Source organism: Pongo pygmaeus, chromosome 12 (genome assembly GCF_028885625.2).
Source record: "Pongo pygmaeus isolate AG05252 chromosome 12, NHGRI_mPonPyg2-v2.0_pri, whole genome shotgun sequence".
NCBI classification, from domain to species: domain Eukaryota; kingdom Metazoa; phylum Chordata; class Mammalia; order Primates; family Hominidae; genus Pongo; species Pongo pygmaeus.
Genome location: NC_072385.2, coordinates 124,752,617 through 124,771,299, shown reverse-complemented (window position 1 = coordinate 124,771,299; position 18,683 = coordinate 124,752,617). Strand labels below are relative to the sequence as shown.

The 18,683-nt window shown below is 44.9% G+C and overlaps 1 protein-coding gene across 9 annotated transcripts in view; it reads left to right on the top strand.

The window, feature by feature from the left end:
• The window catches only part of ASAP2 (ArfGAP with SH3 domain, ankyrin repeat and PH domain 2), a 198,753-nt gene that overhangs the window by 69,120 nt on the left and 110,950 nt on the right, over positions 1–18,683 (top strand). For all 9 annotated transcript variants that reach the window (XM_054474437.1, XM_054474424.1, XM_054474433.2 and 6 more), the window contains exon 2: positions 3,573–3,645. In XM_054474437.1, coding sequence (XP_054330412.1) covers positions 3,573–3,645 — 73 coding nt within the window. The remainder of the gene's footprint in view (positions 1–3,572; positions 3,646–18,683) is intronic.

Here is an 18,683-nt window from a genome sequence, read left to right as displayed (position 1 = left end):
GTTCTGTGGCAAGCTCTTTGGTAGGCACTGGGGATACAATGAACAAATATCAGTGACTGACCTTAGAGGAAAGCATTAAAAAAACTAAAAAGAGGTGGTACGATTAATTTTGTTGATATTTTCTATAACCTAAGATGTCCACAATATTGTTTTAACATGGCACTTAGCCACATTTCAAGTGCTCCGTAGACACGTGCTGGTAGCTGCTGTAGTGGATAGCTGTGGCCTAGAGGCAGAGCTGGACAAGTTAACAAAGCAGTTCTGTGCACATAGTAAGTCCTGGGCTCCTGTTTTCATCGTTAATTTGTGTTTCTCTAGGTGATTATCTTTTGTGAGATTGTGAATTCCATGAAGGCACAGGCATTGCCTTGTCCTGTTTTCCTCACCATTGTGTCAGTAATACCTTGCGGGTAGAAGGTGCTCACGCCATTTTATCCAATGAAATGCTAAGCACAGGGCGTTACGGGAAAAGCTAAGATGAGTACCTGCCACCCTATCGTGGAGGTGGGGAGGCATCAGAGGCCTTCTCAGGAGGAGGAGACCCCTCTGAACCAACAAGTCAGGTCAAGGAGGATATTCTCAGGAGAGAGGAGTGTGTGCACGTGCTGGGAAGACAGCAGGTGGAGGGGGAGCCGCAGGTAGCTCATTATGATGGAAGCTTGGGGTACATGTGAAAGTGATGGAGAATGTCAGGAGCTGACACCAGAGAAGCAGGCAGAGCTCAGATGATCAGATTTTTAAAGCTTGCTAAAGATGTTATTCTGAGAACACCAGGAAGCCTTACAGTGCCTGGGGTGGGACCTGCCCCTCAAGCCTTCCTGTGTCGTCTTTTTTTTCTCTTTTTTTTTTTTTTTTTTGAGACAGAGTCTCACCCTGTTGCCCAGGCTGGAGTGTAGTGGCACAATCTTGGCTCACTGCAACCTCCGCCTCCCAGGTTCAAGCGATTCTTTTGCCTCAGCCTCCTGAGTAGCTGGAATTACAGGCACACCCACCAACACGCCCGGCTAATTTTTGTATTTTTAGTAGAGACAGGGTTTCACCATGTTGGCTAGGCTGGCCTCGAACTCCTGACCTCAAGTGATCCTCCCGCCTCGACCTCTCAAAGTGTTGGGATTACAGGCATGAGCCACTGTGCACGGTCTCTTTCTTCTTTATTCATGAGGTGTTTTCTCCCTAAAACTTGCTGGCCCATGGAAGGTGCTTAGTAAGAATGGTGCTGACTTCTAATACTTCCAGAGAGCCTGACAGGCTGGCATTGGTGTCTTCCACTGTCTGTGGGGAGGCTTAGAAAGAGGAGTGGCTTTTATTAATATTATGAATGTGGATCAGATCCTGCTGTAGCCAATGGCAAAGCCTGGGGCAGGCCCAGATTCTGCGAGAGTGCTAGGCTGCATGGTCACAGATCAAATGTGCTTTTTGAGAATGGCCCCTCTCCTGGGATGGGGAACTTAGAGCTCTCAGGAGCACAGTGAACTGGCACCTCTATGTGTGAGAGCTGTGCTCTCTGACATGTGGTCTAAGCTTCGCAAACTGGTGTTTCTGGCACAGCCCTGAGCACAACCTCAGTCTCCCCACTGGTGCTGGCTGAGCCTGGCCTAGGTCCCGCGAGTCTGCGGCTGGAAGATTGGGGAGGAAAAGTGATGAGACTGCAAGAGAAAGAGAATTTAATTATGATTTTCCTGAGTTATTTACTGTTTCCAAGTCCCCTTTTATATCTTGAAAGAAGGTAGGAATGGATCAGAGATAACCACTTGGGAAAATATGAGTTAACTCCATATAAGAAATCTTGATTATCTTGTATCAGTAACTCTCTACTCTTCAGTATGGCAGGAAAGAATGCCTTTTTTATTTAAATAAACATTTTTAGTTTTAGGTTCACAGCAAAATTGAATGGAAAATACAGAAACTTTCCAAATACCCCTTCCCTTTGACATGCATAGCCTCCTCCTTTATTAACATCCCGCACTACAAGTGGTACACGGGTGACCCTCAGTGAACTGACAGGGACACATCACTGTCACCTATATCTTTACTTCACTTTAGGGCTCACTCTTGTACATTCCATGGGCTTGGACAAATGTATAATGACATGATTATAACTTCTCTTTGTATTGCAGCCACTCTGTCAAATGTCTGATGCCTTGTGATCATTTTTCCATTTAAAATTGCCAGCACTAATCATGTCTGTTTTTAGCATCCAATAAAATTATCATTGTGGCATTAGAACTAGGGCTTACGATTCTGCTATTGAAAACTGGTTCAAAAGGTGATTTCAGGAGGACTGGAAGTCCAGAATCCATTGCTCTGAGGAGCTGTGCTGTGTTTCTGATGATAGGTCGTTGCAGGTTTTTATGATCTAAACTCACTATGGGGTAATAACGGACACTCAATAGCAGTAGTTATTATGTGCCAGTAGCTGTAGGGCAGGGTGCTTCATTTAGTTTTTATAGGATAGCCTGTGATTGACATCACTATCCCAGTTCACAAATGTTCTCTCCCTCCAGTCACAAGTCACCCTTTGCTTTTCTATGTTGTTTAAGTGGGCTAAAAGGACTTTTTACCCAGCATGTTGGGAGGTTGAGGCAGGTGGATCACCTGAGGTCAGGAGTTTGAGACGAGCCTGTCTAACATGGTGAAACCCCGTCTCTACTAAAAATGCAAAAATTAGCTGGGCGTGGTGGCATACCCCTGTAATCCCAGCTACTTGGGAGGCTGAGGCAGGAGAATTGCTTGAACCCAGGAGGCAAAGGCTGCAGTGAGCCAAGATTGTGCCACTGCACTCCAGCCTGGGTGACAGAGCAAGACCCCTTCTCAAAAAAAAAGAAAAAGAACAAAGGACTTTTTACCTTTGTATCTGTTGTGAAAGTCAAGGTGTAATTAAATTTCCAGGTGTGATTAGTCATTGAACAAATAACTGAGTGCCTCCTGTGTGCTGGACATTGTGAGTGCCATAGACAACTGCCGTGTAGTAGCTGGTCTATAAATATTTGCTGAATATTATATATGAGAGTGCCTCTATCTAATTATTCAACCCTGCAAAGTGGGCATTGTTCCTGCTGGTTTCTGGAGAAGAAATCTGAGGCTTGGGAAGCAATAGGACCCGTCTTCTAACACAGCTTACAAGCTAATGATATTTGGGTTTTTCCAAATCCAGAGTGGGGTTGCCTCCACCTTGTTAGGGCTCTGTAGGGGGAAGGGGCGCAGGCACGATGGGAGTCCCTGGCAGGCAGGGGCATCCTGGAGCCTTGCTGGTAACCAGGGAGAACTGAGGGTTCGGCTGGGGTAACTCACTTCACTGCAGAGGGCTCACGTCCAGCAGGTGCTGTGGGCAGGAGACAGCTTGCATGCTGCAGGAGGAGGAGTTGGTTTTCAGTAATTGCCAACAAACTTCTGCTTAGTGCCATTTGGAAACCAGTCTTCCATACCACACTGAGGGCTTGTCTCCCAGAAACAGGTGCCGAGGGACCTGGCAGAGGTAAGCAGGGCCGTCAGAGTGGCACTCAACGTGGTGCTCGCTGCCAGCGTGGTCTCAGCATAAACACGGTTTAATGACTGTATTCTCTACATTTTAGGCTTTGGATGTGGACCGGATGGTTCTTTACAAAATGAAGAAATCCGTGAAAGCAATCAACAGCTCTGGGCTGGGTGAGTATACATCCTTCCCTATGGGTTTCTGTGTGGAAAACGTCGCATTTGAAGTCCTGGTACCATAATATTGATGACCATTAACAAATGAGCCAGCCAGACTGCTTTATCGGGGCATGCAGATCACAGAGGTGAGCTGGGATGTTTCTTTTTCAGAAGTACGTTTTGTTTTGCCAGTCGTCTGATTCAGGTGTGGGATTTCGTCCCCTGTCATCCCCCGTGCTGTCTGTCCCACATTGCACTTCCTGTTTTCTGCAGCATGGTCCTGCACGTACCTACTTTGTCAGCCTGGCTGATGGGGGCCTGGATTCATTCCTGCCTCTGTCATTTGGTTTTTGCTGTTACTTGTGTCACAGTGCCCTTTCCGTTTCTCTCTTACCCAGTCTTGCCTTTTCTAGTATAGGAAGAAAATGAATAAATAGACAAACATAAAGTAATATTTGATCTAGATTTACAAATTTTTTTTACACATATATATTTACACATATATATTTTTTACACATATATATTTTTTAAACCCATGCAACTTTTGGCTTAAAGATGACAGGTAGGTCACCTGTAGCATACCTGTCTACAGAGTGATACAAAATATTTTTTAAAAGTCATTAAGTGACTATAGAGTTTCCTTCAGCAACAAAAAGGTGGCAGCCTTGCAGGACTAGGAACTGTGAGGAGTCCCTGAGAGACTGAAACAGGGCTGATGGGTTGCTCAGGGGAGCTTGCCCCTGCTCAGGTGCAGATAGAGTTTGGGTGACAGGGTGAGAGGAGGAGGGGCCTGGGGTCTGCTCCCACTGAAGTAGTCAGGTCCCTTCATCTATACTGTGTCCCCTCACCCTCGTCGTGTCTTTCTTTAGTGAAATGGGTGATTGGAGCAGGAGGACAGGGAGTGCCTTAGATGGTCGTGGTATCAGGAGGGAAGGGGAAGAACCTGGAAGTACACATTCCACCTGCTCCCCCACCCCCCACCAGTTACAATAGGGCGGGCACAAGCTCCAATTGCCGCTCTTGATTCTCCCCCCATGAGAGCTGTGCAAGCCACAATTGGGAAGAATCTAGCAGGAAATCCCAGGTGCAGGATGATGTTACAGTTGAGCATTACCAAGTGTATTTAGGAACAAATTTAACAGAAGATGCACAGGAATCCTACGTCGACAAGTACAAAACGCTGCTGACCAAAATGAAAGACCTAAATGAGAAATATGTGATGCACAGGGGTTAGAAGAGTCACCACTGTTAGTGTCAGGCCTCCCCAAACTGATCTGAACCTTCACCCCAACCCCAGTCAGAATTACAGCAGCGGAAATTGACAGGCCTTTTCTAGAACGGATACAGAAGGTGGCCATCCGTCTCTAGCTTTTTTACCTGGATTAAGTGTGGGGCAGGGAGCAATAATGATAGTTTTGATTTTTTTGAACACTTACTGTGTATCTTGTGCTTTCTGTACATTGTGCTCATCTTGTCAACAACTGATTCTCCTTATACAAATGAGGAACCTGCAGATCAGAGAGTTCAGGGTGTTCCCAAGATGTCTGTGCAGCTGGAGCTCAGACCCTGATGGTCTTACTGCTGTGTCAGGGTTGTGTGCAGTGAGTGGCCCGCTCTGTTTCAAAGCCACCATGCCTTCAGTGTGTCTGTCACACGGGTGACATCTTGAAGATGTCAGCGAGTCACTAAGAAACGGTACGCCCAGTTTCGTTGACAAGCACCAGATTTCAAAAAGTATCTTGGAAGATTTATTTATTTATTTATTTATTTTTTACTGCGTTCACTTGGACTTTTTGAGTTTATAACTTGGGGGATATTTGATATTCTGGTCAGATTCAAAAATGATTTTATAGTCATATGTTGAAAAGGTTGCTCTTATCAGAAATAAAAATGAAATAATCTGTGTCTTATGCAAACACTGGCTGTGTAGCTGCTGCTCGTCTGGAGGAGAGACTTGCGTGACTCCCAAGGCTGGCCCAGTGGCTGGCGGTACAGCTTATAAACAGACCACCTGCATGTGAAGGGAGAAGGCGCTAGTGCTTCGGTGTCAGGAAGCTGTCCTGCAGGAATTTAACAGCACCTCTGTCTAATTTGCCATGCTGACCTATATTGCTGAGCGTGTGCCACAAACCTCATTCCTGTTTCTGCCCACCCCCCAGCGTCGTTTGCTAAAATGCAACCCCACTGGTGTTACTTCTCTGCCTAAAATTCTATAGCATTTTTTCATCACCCTCTTTGAAGTTCATGGAAGTCAGTTCCAGAGCATGGGAGAGAGAAGGAAGGCCTCTGTGGACTTTAGGATTTTAGGGCAATTGGGATAAAGATGGTTCTCTTACTACAGAACCATCCAAAGATTTTAATGTGCTAGTAATGTGGATTGTGAGTGGTTATCGGTCTCAACCCTTTCCCAATTTATTTGTCGATGAAACTGTCACTGCCTCCCCTGATCACCCCACTGTGAGCCTCAGGTGAGTAAATACTGCAGAACACCAAATGAGTTCCAAGCTCTTGTGCATTGCCTGGACTCAGGCCACCTGTCCCGACCCTCCCCACCTGGACTCTTCTGTGTCCTTCTTTGAAATAACTTGCAGTTTTCCCCAGCGAGCCACGTTTTGTGCCTTCTTCCTTCTGCTCATGCTCTGCTGTTTACTTAAAATAGCATTTGCCACTTTATGAAAGAAAACTGAGGTCCAAGGAAGTTGAGAAGTTTGTTCAAAGTCACAAAGCTCCACAGTGACAGGGCTGGGATTTTAACGTAGCTCCTTGGGCTCATGTCCTTTTCGAGGCCCTGCACATAACAGCCTGGCATGTGACCTTGGAGGGGGGTCTCCTATTTTTGTCATCCTTTAGCCATCTATTATGTCATGCCAAGTTTGAGTTATTCTAAGGTCATGAGTCTGAGTCCCGAAAAGTCCTAAGTCCTAAAACCAGAGCCTGATCCTGAAATCTTTATTTCAGAACAAGCATTGTCTACTGCAAAGAAGTCACCTGAGGAAACGTGATACTTTCTCCTGTCATGTTGCTGACATCGTTCACAGTGTCTTTAGAACTCTTTAGAACTGCTTTTAGTAGCACGTTCTTTTGCATATATTTAGTAGAGAAGTCTAAGGATAGATTAAATTTTTTTAGAACTAGATGTCAGAAATAAGTCAGGCATATTCAAGAAAGGACTGAGTGCCAGCGACCACAGTTGGCTTTGGTGCACTGTAACTACAGTCATGGGCTCTGAAGGCAGCTGGTTCCAAAGGAGAAGTCCCCATAGTGTTTTGATCATGAGAATAAAGACCCAAGGCAATTCCTATATAGGAAGAGCGCTCATTTTATGTATGATTGAAAGAACAGAATAAATTAGCATTTATGCTTCATACTGCCATATTCCTTGTCTTGTCTCATGTTTCTTAACTTCTTTGGGACCAAGATTTCCTGCCTGCTTTCCTGATTTGTCACAGATTGGCCCCATTCGACCCATCTCTGCCCCAGTGTCCCTCACTGCGGGCCGCTGGCCTGTCACTGCTTCCTGGGTGTGTGCCAGCTGTACTTCTGTGTCTTTGCACAGCCCCACCCGGTCTGTAAATGGGCTCCCCCATCCCAGTCACCTGCAGGGGACCTGCCCTTGCTTCCTCACCCATCTTCATCAAGCCTTAGCTCTCTTTGACTTCAGCATAGCCCTCTTTGACTCTCTTGTAATAGATTCTTTTTTTCTCTCTCTTTTTTGAGATGGCTCTTCACTCTGTTGCCCAGGCTGGAGTGCAGTGGCGCGATCTTGGCTCACTGCAGCCTCCGCCTCCTGGGTTCAAGTGATTCTCCTGTCTCAGCCTCCCACGTAGCTGGGATTACAGACGTCTACCACCACACCCGACTAATTTTTGTAATTTTAGTGGAGATGGGGTTTCACCATGCTGGCTAGGCTGATCTCGAACTTCTGACCTCAAGTGATCCACCAGCCTCAGCCTCCCTGTAATAGTTTCTTATTGCTGTTGTAACAAATTACCATAAAATGAGTTGGCTTAAAATGGCACAAACTTATCTTTCAGTTCGGCCGTGGGAAACCCGACATGGGTCTCACTGGGCTAAAATGAAGATGTTAACGGGCTCCTTCCCTGAAGCTCCGGGGAAATCAGTTTCCTTTTCCTGCTCCTAGAGGCCACCTGCGTTCCTTAGCTCACAGCTCCCTTCCATCTTCAAAGCTGGTCATGGCCGGTGGTGTCTTTCTCACACTTCATTTCTCTGACACTTAGATGGCTCAGGCTGCTATAACAAAATACCATAGACTGGTGGGTTAAACAACAGAAATTTATTTTCTCACAGGCCTGGGGGCTGGGAAGTCCAAGATCAGGGTGCCAGTGTGGATGGGTTCTGGTGAGGGCTCTCCTCTCCTTCCTGGCTTGCAGACAGCCGCCTTCTGCCTGTACCCTCACATGGCAGCGAGAGAAAGCAAGTTGTCCACTTTCTCCTCTTATAAGGACCCTAATGCCATCAGGAGGGCTTCACCCATTTGACCTCATCTAAACCTAATTATTATGCTTCCCAATGGCCCCATCTCCAAACACCATTACCTTGGGGGTTAGGGCTTTAATATATGAATCTGGGGGAAGGGACGCAATTCAGTCCCATAGCAAACACTAACTCTTCTGCCTCCCTCTTCTACATATAAGGACCCTTGTGATGACATTGGCCTCACCCAGGTAATCCAGATAATCTCCCCATCTCAAGTTCAGCTGATTAGCAACTTTATTCCATCCACAATTTCAATTCCTCTTTGCCAAGTAGCATAATGTACTCACAAGTTCCAGGGATTAGGAGGTGGGCATCTGGTGGTGGAGGAGACGTTATTCTGTCTACCACACCTCTCCTGAATTCTTAGGATTTGGAGGTTGAATCAGTTTCCACTGTTTTGTTCAGCTACAAATTAAAGGGTACCTAACATGCAGGCACTATTAACACTTTAAATATTGCTCCTGATTGTTCTCTAGTAGTTTTGTATCTGTTGATCTTTTCTCAGTTAATTAGAAGCCCTTGAGGTGAAAGACTAATTCTGGGAGATGGTGTCGTTTAGGATAAAGAAGACATAGGTATTAGAATCCAAGAACCCTTGATTAAAAGCTAGCAATGCCACTGAAAAAGCCTGTGGCATTAGGACGATTATTTTACCTTTCTGAGCCTCAATTTCCTCATGTGTAAAATGGGAATTTAATAGGTCATAGGATTGCTAGTGAAGATTAAGTGAGATAACATGAAAAACTGCCATGCATGGTTCTGGACATACACGTGGTAAGTGTGACGGCTGTGACATACCTCCTGTGTGTTCCTTGCAGTGGCTGCCACGGGCGTGGGTGGATAATAGGTGCCCAGTAAATACTGAGTGTTTATACATTATCAGGTTCCTGCTGTATGTACTTACACTGCCTTCTTAGTGTAGGAGAGGTGAACTTACAATTTTAGATATAAGTGATGTGTGTTATGACAGGCCCTGTATTCTCTTCTTTGAGGATTTATATGGATTTATGTAGAAGGAAGATTTAAGATGCCTTAAAATGGAGGTTGGAAAACTGTGGCCAGACAACTGTGTTTTCACAGCCTGAAAGCTAAGAATGGTTTCTTACCATCGTTACCTGCATAATAACCTCAGTATTGCCTCAACAACCCACAGTGTGATGGTGTCTGGAGATGGGGCCTTTGGGAAGTAATTAGCTTTAGATGAGGGCATGAGAGCGGGGCCCTCATGATGGGGTTAGTGCCCTGCTTAAATATTTACTCTCTGACTTTCTAGGAAAAAGTTTTTGAATCCCTGCATTAGAGCAGTGGTTATAAACTTGAGAGAGTATCAGAATACCCCCGGGGTCTTGTTAAAATAGGGATTGAGTTTCTGGTTCAGCAGGTCGGAGATGGAGCCTGAGTATTTTATTTGCTAATTGAAAAAGCTCCCAGGTGACGGCACTGGACTTTGAGAATCCTACCTCCGAACCCCCCATCCCCACTTTAAACACTGAACTGGGACAAAAGGGTATCCGCATGTCCCACATGTATACAAAACAGTAGTCTTCTTCCACAATAGTCAGTGTATTATGTTTGCTCCCAGTCTTCAAAATGATGGCAACCCAGCCAGCTGTATTTTCTGGAGAGTCTTTGCTCAGGTTTGCAAAAGCAGTTATCATAATGATTTATGAGAAACTGTTTGCCACTCAGTGATGGATTGCTATCTGACCTCTTAAAAAAAGTTCATATTTATTTTAAAACTCTTACTTGTCTAAAATTTCCCAAGCTCTGGCTCAGCCCAAAGGTGCTCCCTCCACACCCCAGGAAGTTGAAGCCAACATTTTTCAGCTGTTTGACATATCAGTGGGTGGAAAAACTCATCTCTATCAAGAAGGAAGCAACAAAAGATTTTCATTATCACTTCTCTAGAATTACTCTGTCATAAGGACTTGTTAGAACATTCTTATCGAGAGTGATATTCCTACCCTCAATCAGAATATCCTAGAAAATTATCACATTCTTGAAAGTACAAAGAAAGAAATGCTGATTTTCCCTCAAATCCTTACCATCTCCCACGTACAAAAGAAAATGAGAATACAACAACTTTGTGTGTGTGTTCCTGCCTGTTGTTTGCAGTGTTAATTAGAATATGATACTAAAGTACACTTCAAATTCATACAGAAAACTGTTTCTATTGTAGATATTATCAATTAGAACAGGGCAGTTCAGAACAAATATATATAGTAGTTGAGGAAATGAAGTTTCGCATTGCGTTAAGAAGATACTGGCTGGGCACGGTGACTCAGCCTGTAATCCTAGCACTTTGGGAGGCTGAGGCAGATGGATCGCTTGAGCTCAGAAGTTCAAGACCAGCCTAGGCAACATGGTGAAACCCTGTCTCTACAAAAAAATACAAAAATTAGCTGGGCATGGTGGTGTATGCCTGTAGTCCCAGCTATTTGGGAGGCTGAGGCAGGAAGATTACATGAACCTGGGAGGTTGAGGCTGCGGTGAGCTGAAATTGCACCACTGCACTTCATCCTGGGTGACAGAGGGAGACCCTGTCTCCAAAACAGAAAAAAGGAAAAGGATTTTTTTTAAAAAAAAGAAAAAATATTTTTAAAAAATATATATACTGTATCTGATTTCTACCTGTTACATGAGAAAGTAACAAAATCAGAATAATCCTTACTGTTTGGCAAGCTTACAGTAACTAGTACTGTGCTCCATTGTTGTGGTACTGAAAACATGCACGCAGAGTTTTTGGAAAGCAGTTTGGTGGTACACATCAAGAAACATAAAAATCTTTTTGCGGAAGGAGATCCATGCACAAAGATGTTCACTGTGTTGTTGCACTGCTTATCAAAGTGAGAAATTGGATACCTCCTATACATAGCTGAATTAGAATTTAGCTGCTTGCTGGAATTGTTTATATAGCAACAGGAAGAAAAATGCTTATGATGAAATCTTCAGAAATAAAATTCAGGATACGAAGTTTATGTACACCGTGTGTGATTAAAAAGGAATAGATGATAAATGATGATAAAGAATATTTTTATTAATATTCACAAACTTGAGGGTAGAAGCATAGTCGTAATAAATACTCATGAGATATTTGTTAGAATATTTGTATTATAAAGCTAAATAAAAACTTTATGTGAATTCCATCCTTACAGCCTTGTGAGTTAGGTCCTGTCCATTGACAGATGAACTCACAGAGGTACTGGGTAGTGATTTGCCAGTGTCATCTAGCCAACAGTTGGAGGAGCTCAGATTCAAAACCAGGTGAGTGTCCCCCTCTCTGCTTCTGACTGCTGCGGCACGCTGTCTGGTGCTGAGGCAGGAAGTTGCTGGGGGCACACGGTGGAGAAAACAAGCGGCAAAGTGGGGAGCACCCTACATGCCACCTGGCTGAGCCATCGTAGCCCTTCTGAAAAATTCTAGGTGGTTTTGGTTGATTACAAGGTCAGTGTGAGCCAGTACATGGCACATGCCCCAAAGGTGAGCCACACATGACCTCAGTGAAGTCTTTGGTGCTTATAAATAAGGTGGTTGTTTCATTATTTAGTTGTAAGAGCAGCATTTAAAGAAGAGCCTGAAAACCTTAGGGATGGAGAAACCTTGTAGGACGGATATCTGAAGGACGTGGGGCTCCTAGTTTCGGAAGGGGCAGGAGAGGGCGTACATGAAGGGCTTTCTCTGGCTGAGGAAGGTAGACATAGTATTTGCTCTCTCTAGAGGAGGCTTTCACAAGAGCAAGCCTTGACTCAGATATGAGGGAGAGGATAACTCGGTGAGCAGACTGAGCGGTGAGCTGGTGGTTGGAAGGTTCCTGCAGCGGGTGGATGGCCCCTGTCTCTGAGGAAGTTGTAGAGGGAGGTGAGGACGTGGGCTCGAAGGCCCTAGAGATGTCTTCCAGTTGTGAGGCTCTGGAGTCCAGCCCTCTCCCTGCTGCTGGCTAACAACAATGATTGGAATTTAGATGGTGACTTGTGGAATCCTGTCCGCAGTGACCACTGCATTAGTCACGGAAGGAGGGGTACCTCTGAAGGAACACAGAGGTCTGAGACTTAACTAACGTCCAAGTGTTGGCATGAATCATACTTCGGTTCAGAGGTATCTGCTATTTAATTTGGCTGGCGTTTATAGTCAGCCAATCTGTGGGCCAACCTGGTGGCCGCAAGCATCTGTAAGACATGGGGTTGTGGTTTCATCAGTGGTTCTCTAATCTTTTGGTTATCATAGACATCAGTAAAAATAAGAAGGCTGTTTTGGATGATCCCTCCAGGAAAAGGTACCTTTACATAATTTTGCATACAGTTTGGGATGGACATACCTCCATAAACCTGTCCACAAACCCAACACACCAAGCGAAAAAGCTCGGACCTTGAGCTTAAATCTTCTACCAAATCAACATGATGACTTCATCTGTTTCCTCATGTGTAAAATCCTGCAGAGTTGTAAGGATGAAAGATATTTTTACACATATGTCATCTCCACAGTGTTCATGGTAGCTACTATCTGAGGCTTTAGAGACCATGTACTTTCCAAGGGCTGCTTGTCCCTGAGGGTGAGGCTCCAGGATCTCGTGAAACCACAGGAGTCAGCTTGCTTCCCAGGGGCTGTGCCCTCCATGGAGTTGGGTGGGGGCAGCGGTGTGTTCTTAAGTCATCACTGTGGTGAGCATGGGGTCATGGAGTATGACGTGACAAAAATGAAGGGCTGAAAGCTGCTTACCCTGGCAAAATGCACATTCTGTAATGTAGCGAATCAGATTGCTTTGCCAACATGAACTCTTCCTCCATTAAAGGGTGTGAATATAATTGGAAGTAAAATTTCTAATAGCTTGTACTCCCCATGCAACAAATGTTGAATTCACCTCTTGGCTTTGAACCCCAGACACCTTGGGGTAGCCTGTCTCCAGGCTAAAGGAGAGCCCTGCCAGTTTTTTAGTGAAACCCCCTTCCCACCACCTCCAACCCCCTTCTCCTTCCCTGATTTGGTCTCAGAGCACCCCTAGGATGGAAGCAGCTCTCTGGTTAAGGAGAGTCTAGGGTGAGTCAAGCAGCTGGTAGCTCAGTTTTAATCTCATGCCATACTACATTTTTAATGAGGAAATTCCTTCAAACATCATCTGCTCCAAGAAGCCTTTTCTGTTACCAGCCCCCAGAAAATGTACTCCTTTCCCCATAGAGTGCTGTGTTTCCACCTCGTGTAATTTACATCACAGTGGATTGTTTTCGCATGTTTATCTTTGTCTTGCTAAGTTGTGTGTTGGCAGGTACCAAGGTTTATTATCTTTCTTGAATGCAGATCTCTTAGAAGCCTTTTGGCTGCTCTCCATTACCTGGGATGAAGTTCCTCATCTCTGGCCCCTGCCTGACTCTCCAGCGCTTCCCCATGCTCTGGCCACACCAAGCACCTTGAATTCCCCAGAGCTCATTCTGTTTCTTGCCTTTGTGTCGCTGCACTGAACTGATGGGCTGAGTCTTTCTCACTTATTGGATGCTTGCTTCTTGAGGATAGGGGCTCTGTTTGATGAGTCTTTGTGTTCATTAGTGCTTGCTGCATAATAGACTTTCAGTGTGATTGGATTTTATTCTTTAGTAACCAGAAATATTCTTGACCCATAATGGAAGCACACAATGAATGAATAAAAGTAAATGTTGATATATTCTGTACTCCAAAGCCTAAAGGGACAGAAAGCATCAACATAAAAAAAAAAATGCAGTAGCCCAGTCTCCACTCTTCACCCCTCTCACCTGCCTTCCAAGTGTACTCCTGCAAGCAGTAGGAGCTTCACAGGGAGGTAATTGGGGTGACGTTCAGTTATTCACACAGACTTTGAACTCATTTGAACATCATTGGTAGGATGGGATCATTAATATAAGGCAGGATCAAAGAGGATGGGGTGATCATAGACAACAGGTTTTGTATCTTCATAGCTCACACCTTGGCCTTATTAGTGAACTCCATTGCTAGCTGCCTGTGCTGAACACAACCAGACTAGATACATCCTGGGGTACCATCCACAAAGACTGGCTGTTTCTCGAGGAATCACATTCCAAGGGACTTCCTAGGAAAAATGATGGAAATGGGTATTGAAAGTGGAAGAAGCCCGGGGTGTTGGAGAAGGTGGAGGAAGTGGCAGGAAGAAGCCGGTGAAAGGCATCCTTCCAGTTGCTCAGCCTGCGCGGGGGCTCGCAGGGGTTATGAACAGGGAGGAAATTCTTGTTCAGCCCCTTCTGGTTGTGGCTACTTCTGTCTTGTCAAAGATGATACAGGTATACTCAGTTCTGAAGGCTGTCTCCCTCACGTCACCTTGTCCAGGGAAAGCTTTGGGAGAGAAAGAGAGTTTCTAATGTTATTTATTTATTTTCTTTTGAGATGGAGTCTCGCTCTGTCACTTATTTATGTATTTATTTATTTATTTATTTATTTATTTATTTTCTTTTGAGATGAAGTCTCGCTCTGTCACCCAGGCTGGAGTGCACAGTGGCACGATCTTGGTTCACTGCAACCTCCGCCTCCTGGATTGAAGTGATTCTCATGCCTCAGTCACCTGAGGAGCTGGGATTCCAGACACTTGCCACCACTCCTGGCTAATTTTTGTATTTTTAGTAAAGATTATGTTTCACTCTGTTGGCCAGGTTGGTCTCGAACTGCTGTCCTCAAGAGATCTGCCCGTCTCGGCCTCCTAAAGTGCTGGGATTACAGGCGGGAGCCACTGCACCCGGCCTAATGTTCTTAATAGGCACAGGCACAGAGCACTGAAACAATCTAGCCATTAGAGTTGATGCTTCAGATTTCTTTTTAAATTTTTATTTATTCTTTACATTGTTATTACAAAGATAAGATAAGCTTAGTTTAGAAAATTTAGAAAGTTCAGGAAAGCACTAAAGCACCCAAGTCTTGAGCCTGGCAGGATCTCAGTATCTTTATAACCAGCAGAGGCTCAGGTGAGCGCTGGGTCTGAGGCCCACCCCTGACTTGGAACACAGCTCTGCCTCTTAGAAGTTGCATGATCCTGGGCTGGTTCACACTCCGACAGTCTGTTTCCTTGTCCACTCAGAGGAGAATAAAATAACATCTAGAAGGCACTTGGCCTGGGACCTAGTATATAACAGCCTTGCATATGACAGTTTATTGACTGCTAGCAAGTGCTCAGTTTTCCCCACCACTGTCAGCATTTTGATGTATTATCTTTTCAACCTCTTCTCTACATTTTACTTTTTGCAAAATTGAGACTAGATGTCTAATTTTGTGTCCTCCCTTTTTTAAACTTGGCTTTCTGCTCCTACCATATTCCTATATCATGATTTTAAAAGCCAACATAATATTCCATTTTGTAGGAATACTGTTAATTTAACCATTTTCATATTGTTGGAACTTAACACATTTTAAATTTTCACTCTTTATAAATGTTCTGTACACACATCTCTGATCACCTTGATTATTTCCTTAGGATAGATTTCTGGAAGTGGGATTATCCAGAAGAATGATACACATTAGTAAATTGGAAATGAAAATATGTTTCAGCCGTTTAGTTGGGATGATTCTAGAAATAAAGTTCTGAAAATGGTTCTCTCTCACGAGATGTCCACTAAGTAGAGACCCTGTTAAGAAACAGGGATGATGTTTGATTTGAAGAAATTGCATTCTCATGAGATCATGCGCCACAAGTGAGGTCGGAAACAGGTGGCATGTACAGCCGACAGCCGGAGGAAATGGTCTCCACTGTGCAGAGTTGTGCACAACATCACAACATTCATGTCGTGACACACATTTGAGTATTAATCGTCATGTCATCCATCTAGGGAGAGTCTCCACCAGGCTGCTGCCGTAGAGAACATATGTCTCTCCTTAAACGCTCCCTTCACCGAGCTGTCTGCCTGGAAGGTTGGAATGTGGGGTGTCAGCAGGTGCTTTTTCCTCTGCCTGACTCCCAAGTGGCCTGTGGTCTGGCCTGGAGCAGGGGTTTGGAGGGTCTTTGTTGGGTCAGCAAGGAGGCTGGGGCTGGGCAGCCATGAGGCTGGTGCACCCTGCCTTCTTTCTGTTATGCTGGTTACAGCACTTGGTGTTCAGGTTAACGGTACATGCACTTGACTGGAAGGTTGTACATTGTCACTGTCTTCAGCTCTTAGCTCTTATCTAGGCTAAGAGCTGAAGATAGCAACACTGTCATGAGCAAATGAAGAAACGGTTTTTGCTGTGGGAGGAAGAGCATTGGACTCAGAGGCAGGAAACCCAAGTTCTTGTTCCAGCTCTGCTGCAAACTCACTGTGTGACCTTGAGCAAGTCATCACCCTCTCTGAGCTTTGGTTTCCATGTTTAGACTAGGTCCTCTTTCAGGATCCGTGGAATGAAAGGACTTGGCAGTGAGTATAGGAGCCCTGAGGAGGTGGGGACAGTGAGACCTGTGTTGCCCTGTGGCGATTTTTAGAGTTGAGAGCTGGATGCAGACAGGGGCTTTAAAACAGAGAAAGTAGGCCAGGCGTGGTGGCTTTGGGAGGCTGAGGAGGGTGGATCATGAGATCAGGAGTTCAAGACCAGCCTGGCCAATATGGTGAAACCCCGTCTCTACTAAAAATACAAAAATTAGCCGGAAGTGGTGGTGCGCGCCTGTAGTCTCAGCTACTCGGGAGACTGAGGCAGGAGAATCACTTGAACCCAGGAGGTGGAGGTTGCAGTGAGCTGAGATTGCACCACTGTACTCTAGCCTGGGTGACAGAGTGAGATTCTGTCTCAAAAAAACAAAAACAAAACAAAAAACAGAGAAAGTATTAACAGTGGGAACACATAGGACTTCCTAGTGTTCCCCTGGGGCTAATGCCTGTCTGTTTCTGTGATCTGTTCCTTCTCTACTCGACAAGTCTTACCTGTCCTTGGAGCCCCAGTTCAGTGTCTCCTTGCTATCTGTGTCCTCAGCGCCTAGCACATTGCCTGATGCATTGTAAGTGATCAGTGCATGGATTGACATATCTTTCCCCAGGCGTTCATCCCAGCCATGAGCATATGTGTCCTTGTATCTCACCCCAGCATACTGTCACATCCCTGTTGCAGGGCTGGAAATAGTAAGAGTTATGTTTGAGATGAAAAAGGAGGTGATTGAAGGTGAGTTGGCTGGGGGACGCCCATCCTTTGGCAGTGCTGTGTTGGTGGCTTGCTTCCTCACTGTGCTGTGGGCCACACTGACCTGTCAAGAGCCGTATCTACATGTGTGGCCCGTAGAGGGGGCGCAAAGGAGCCATTCTTTGTCCTTTTTGTATCCAGCAATTTTTGCTGAAACCATTTGCGCTGGGCCTTCTCCTTGATACCAGTTTTTTTAAATAACAGAATCTAGTAAACTAAAAAAGCACACAATAAAACCTAGTCATTGCCTCTAAACTCCGTATGTACACATGCACGCTGGCTTCATGATCGATTTCTCTGCAAGAGTCTCTCAGTTCATCCTTTTGCAGGGATTGGTGGGTTTCGTGCAGTGAGGTCGGGGGAGATAAAGGGGTAATGGCTTAGAATTGAGAAGAAACAAAGTCTTGTCCTAGCATGGTCTCTGTGACTCAGATTCTTATTTTCTAAAGTCCCTTCCAGGTCCGTGATTATTGGATCTGGATCATTAATGAGAATTAGAGTTTAAGATACATTTGAACAAGGGGGAGGTGAGAGTGTGAGCTCTTTTTAGAAGAACAGCTTTCACAATTCTGTAAATAAAAGCTGATAGACCCAGTTTGAGATCTTTCCAGAAACTTTATTCCCAAGCTATTTATTTTAGGTTCCTGTTTTAAGGTTGTTTTTGGCAAAAGAAAAACAAAGGCACTGAATGATTTTCTGTTCTCCAGTAGGAAAATCTTCACCTTGGGGTGATCTGGAGCCGTGGGTCAGTCAGTGCCATGTTGTTCAAGGAGGGATGGCTGTTGTCATGGTGGGCACCGTGCTAGGTGTTAGAGGAAGACACGGGGCTTATGGGCTTCAGCAGGAAGCTTCAAGTTCATTTGCAGGATGAAAAATACATCTAAAAATACCCAACTAGACCAGCGCAAAAAGATTCCCACTGACCTAAACTGGTACAGTGTGAGCATCAGAAGATAGTGCTGATTGCAGTGGATGAAAGCACTGTAAATGTAAATCCATGAGATGATGATGGTGATGATGAGCCAAAGAACTAATTGATCACCTCAGTGGGGTTGCTGGGGATCAATGCATCGTTTAGAAAATGTATAAGGACAAGCATTTTTTTTTTTTAAATTTGAGATAGTCTTACTCTTTTGCCCAGGCTAGAGTGCAGTGGTGCGATCTCTGCTCACTGCAACCTCCACCTTCTAGGTTCAAGTGATTCTCCTGCCTCAGCCTCCCGAGTAGCTGGGATTACAGGCATGCGCCATCACGCCTGGCTAATTTTTGTATTTTTAGTAGAGACAGCGTTTCACTGTGTTGGCCAGGCTGGTCTCAAACTCCTGACCTCAGGTGATCCACCTGTCTCGGCCTCCCAAAGTGCAGGGATTACAGGTGTGAGCCACCGTGTCCGGCCAATAATTTTTTTAAAAAGAAAAAAAACAACCTACACCAGGTAGTCAGTT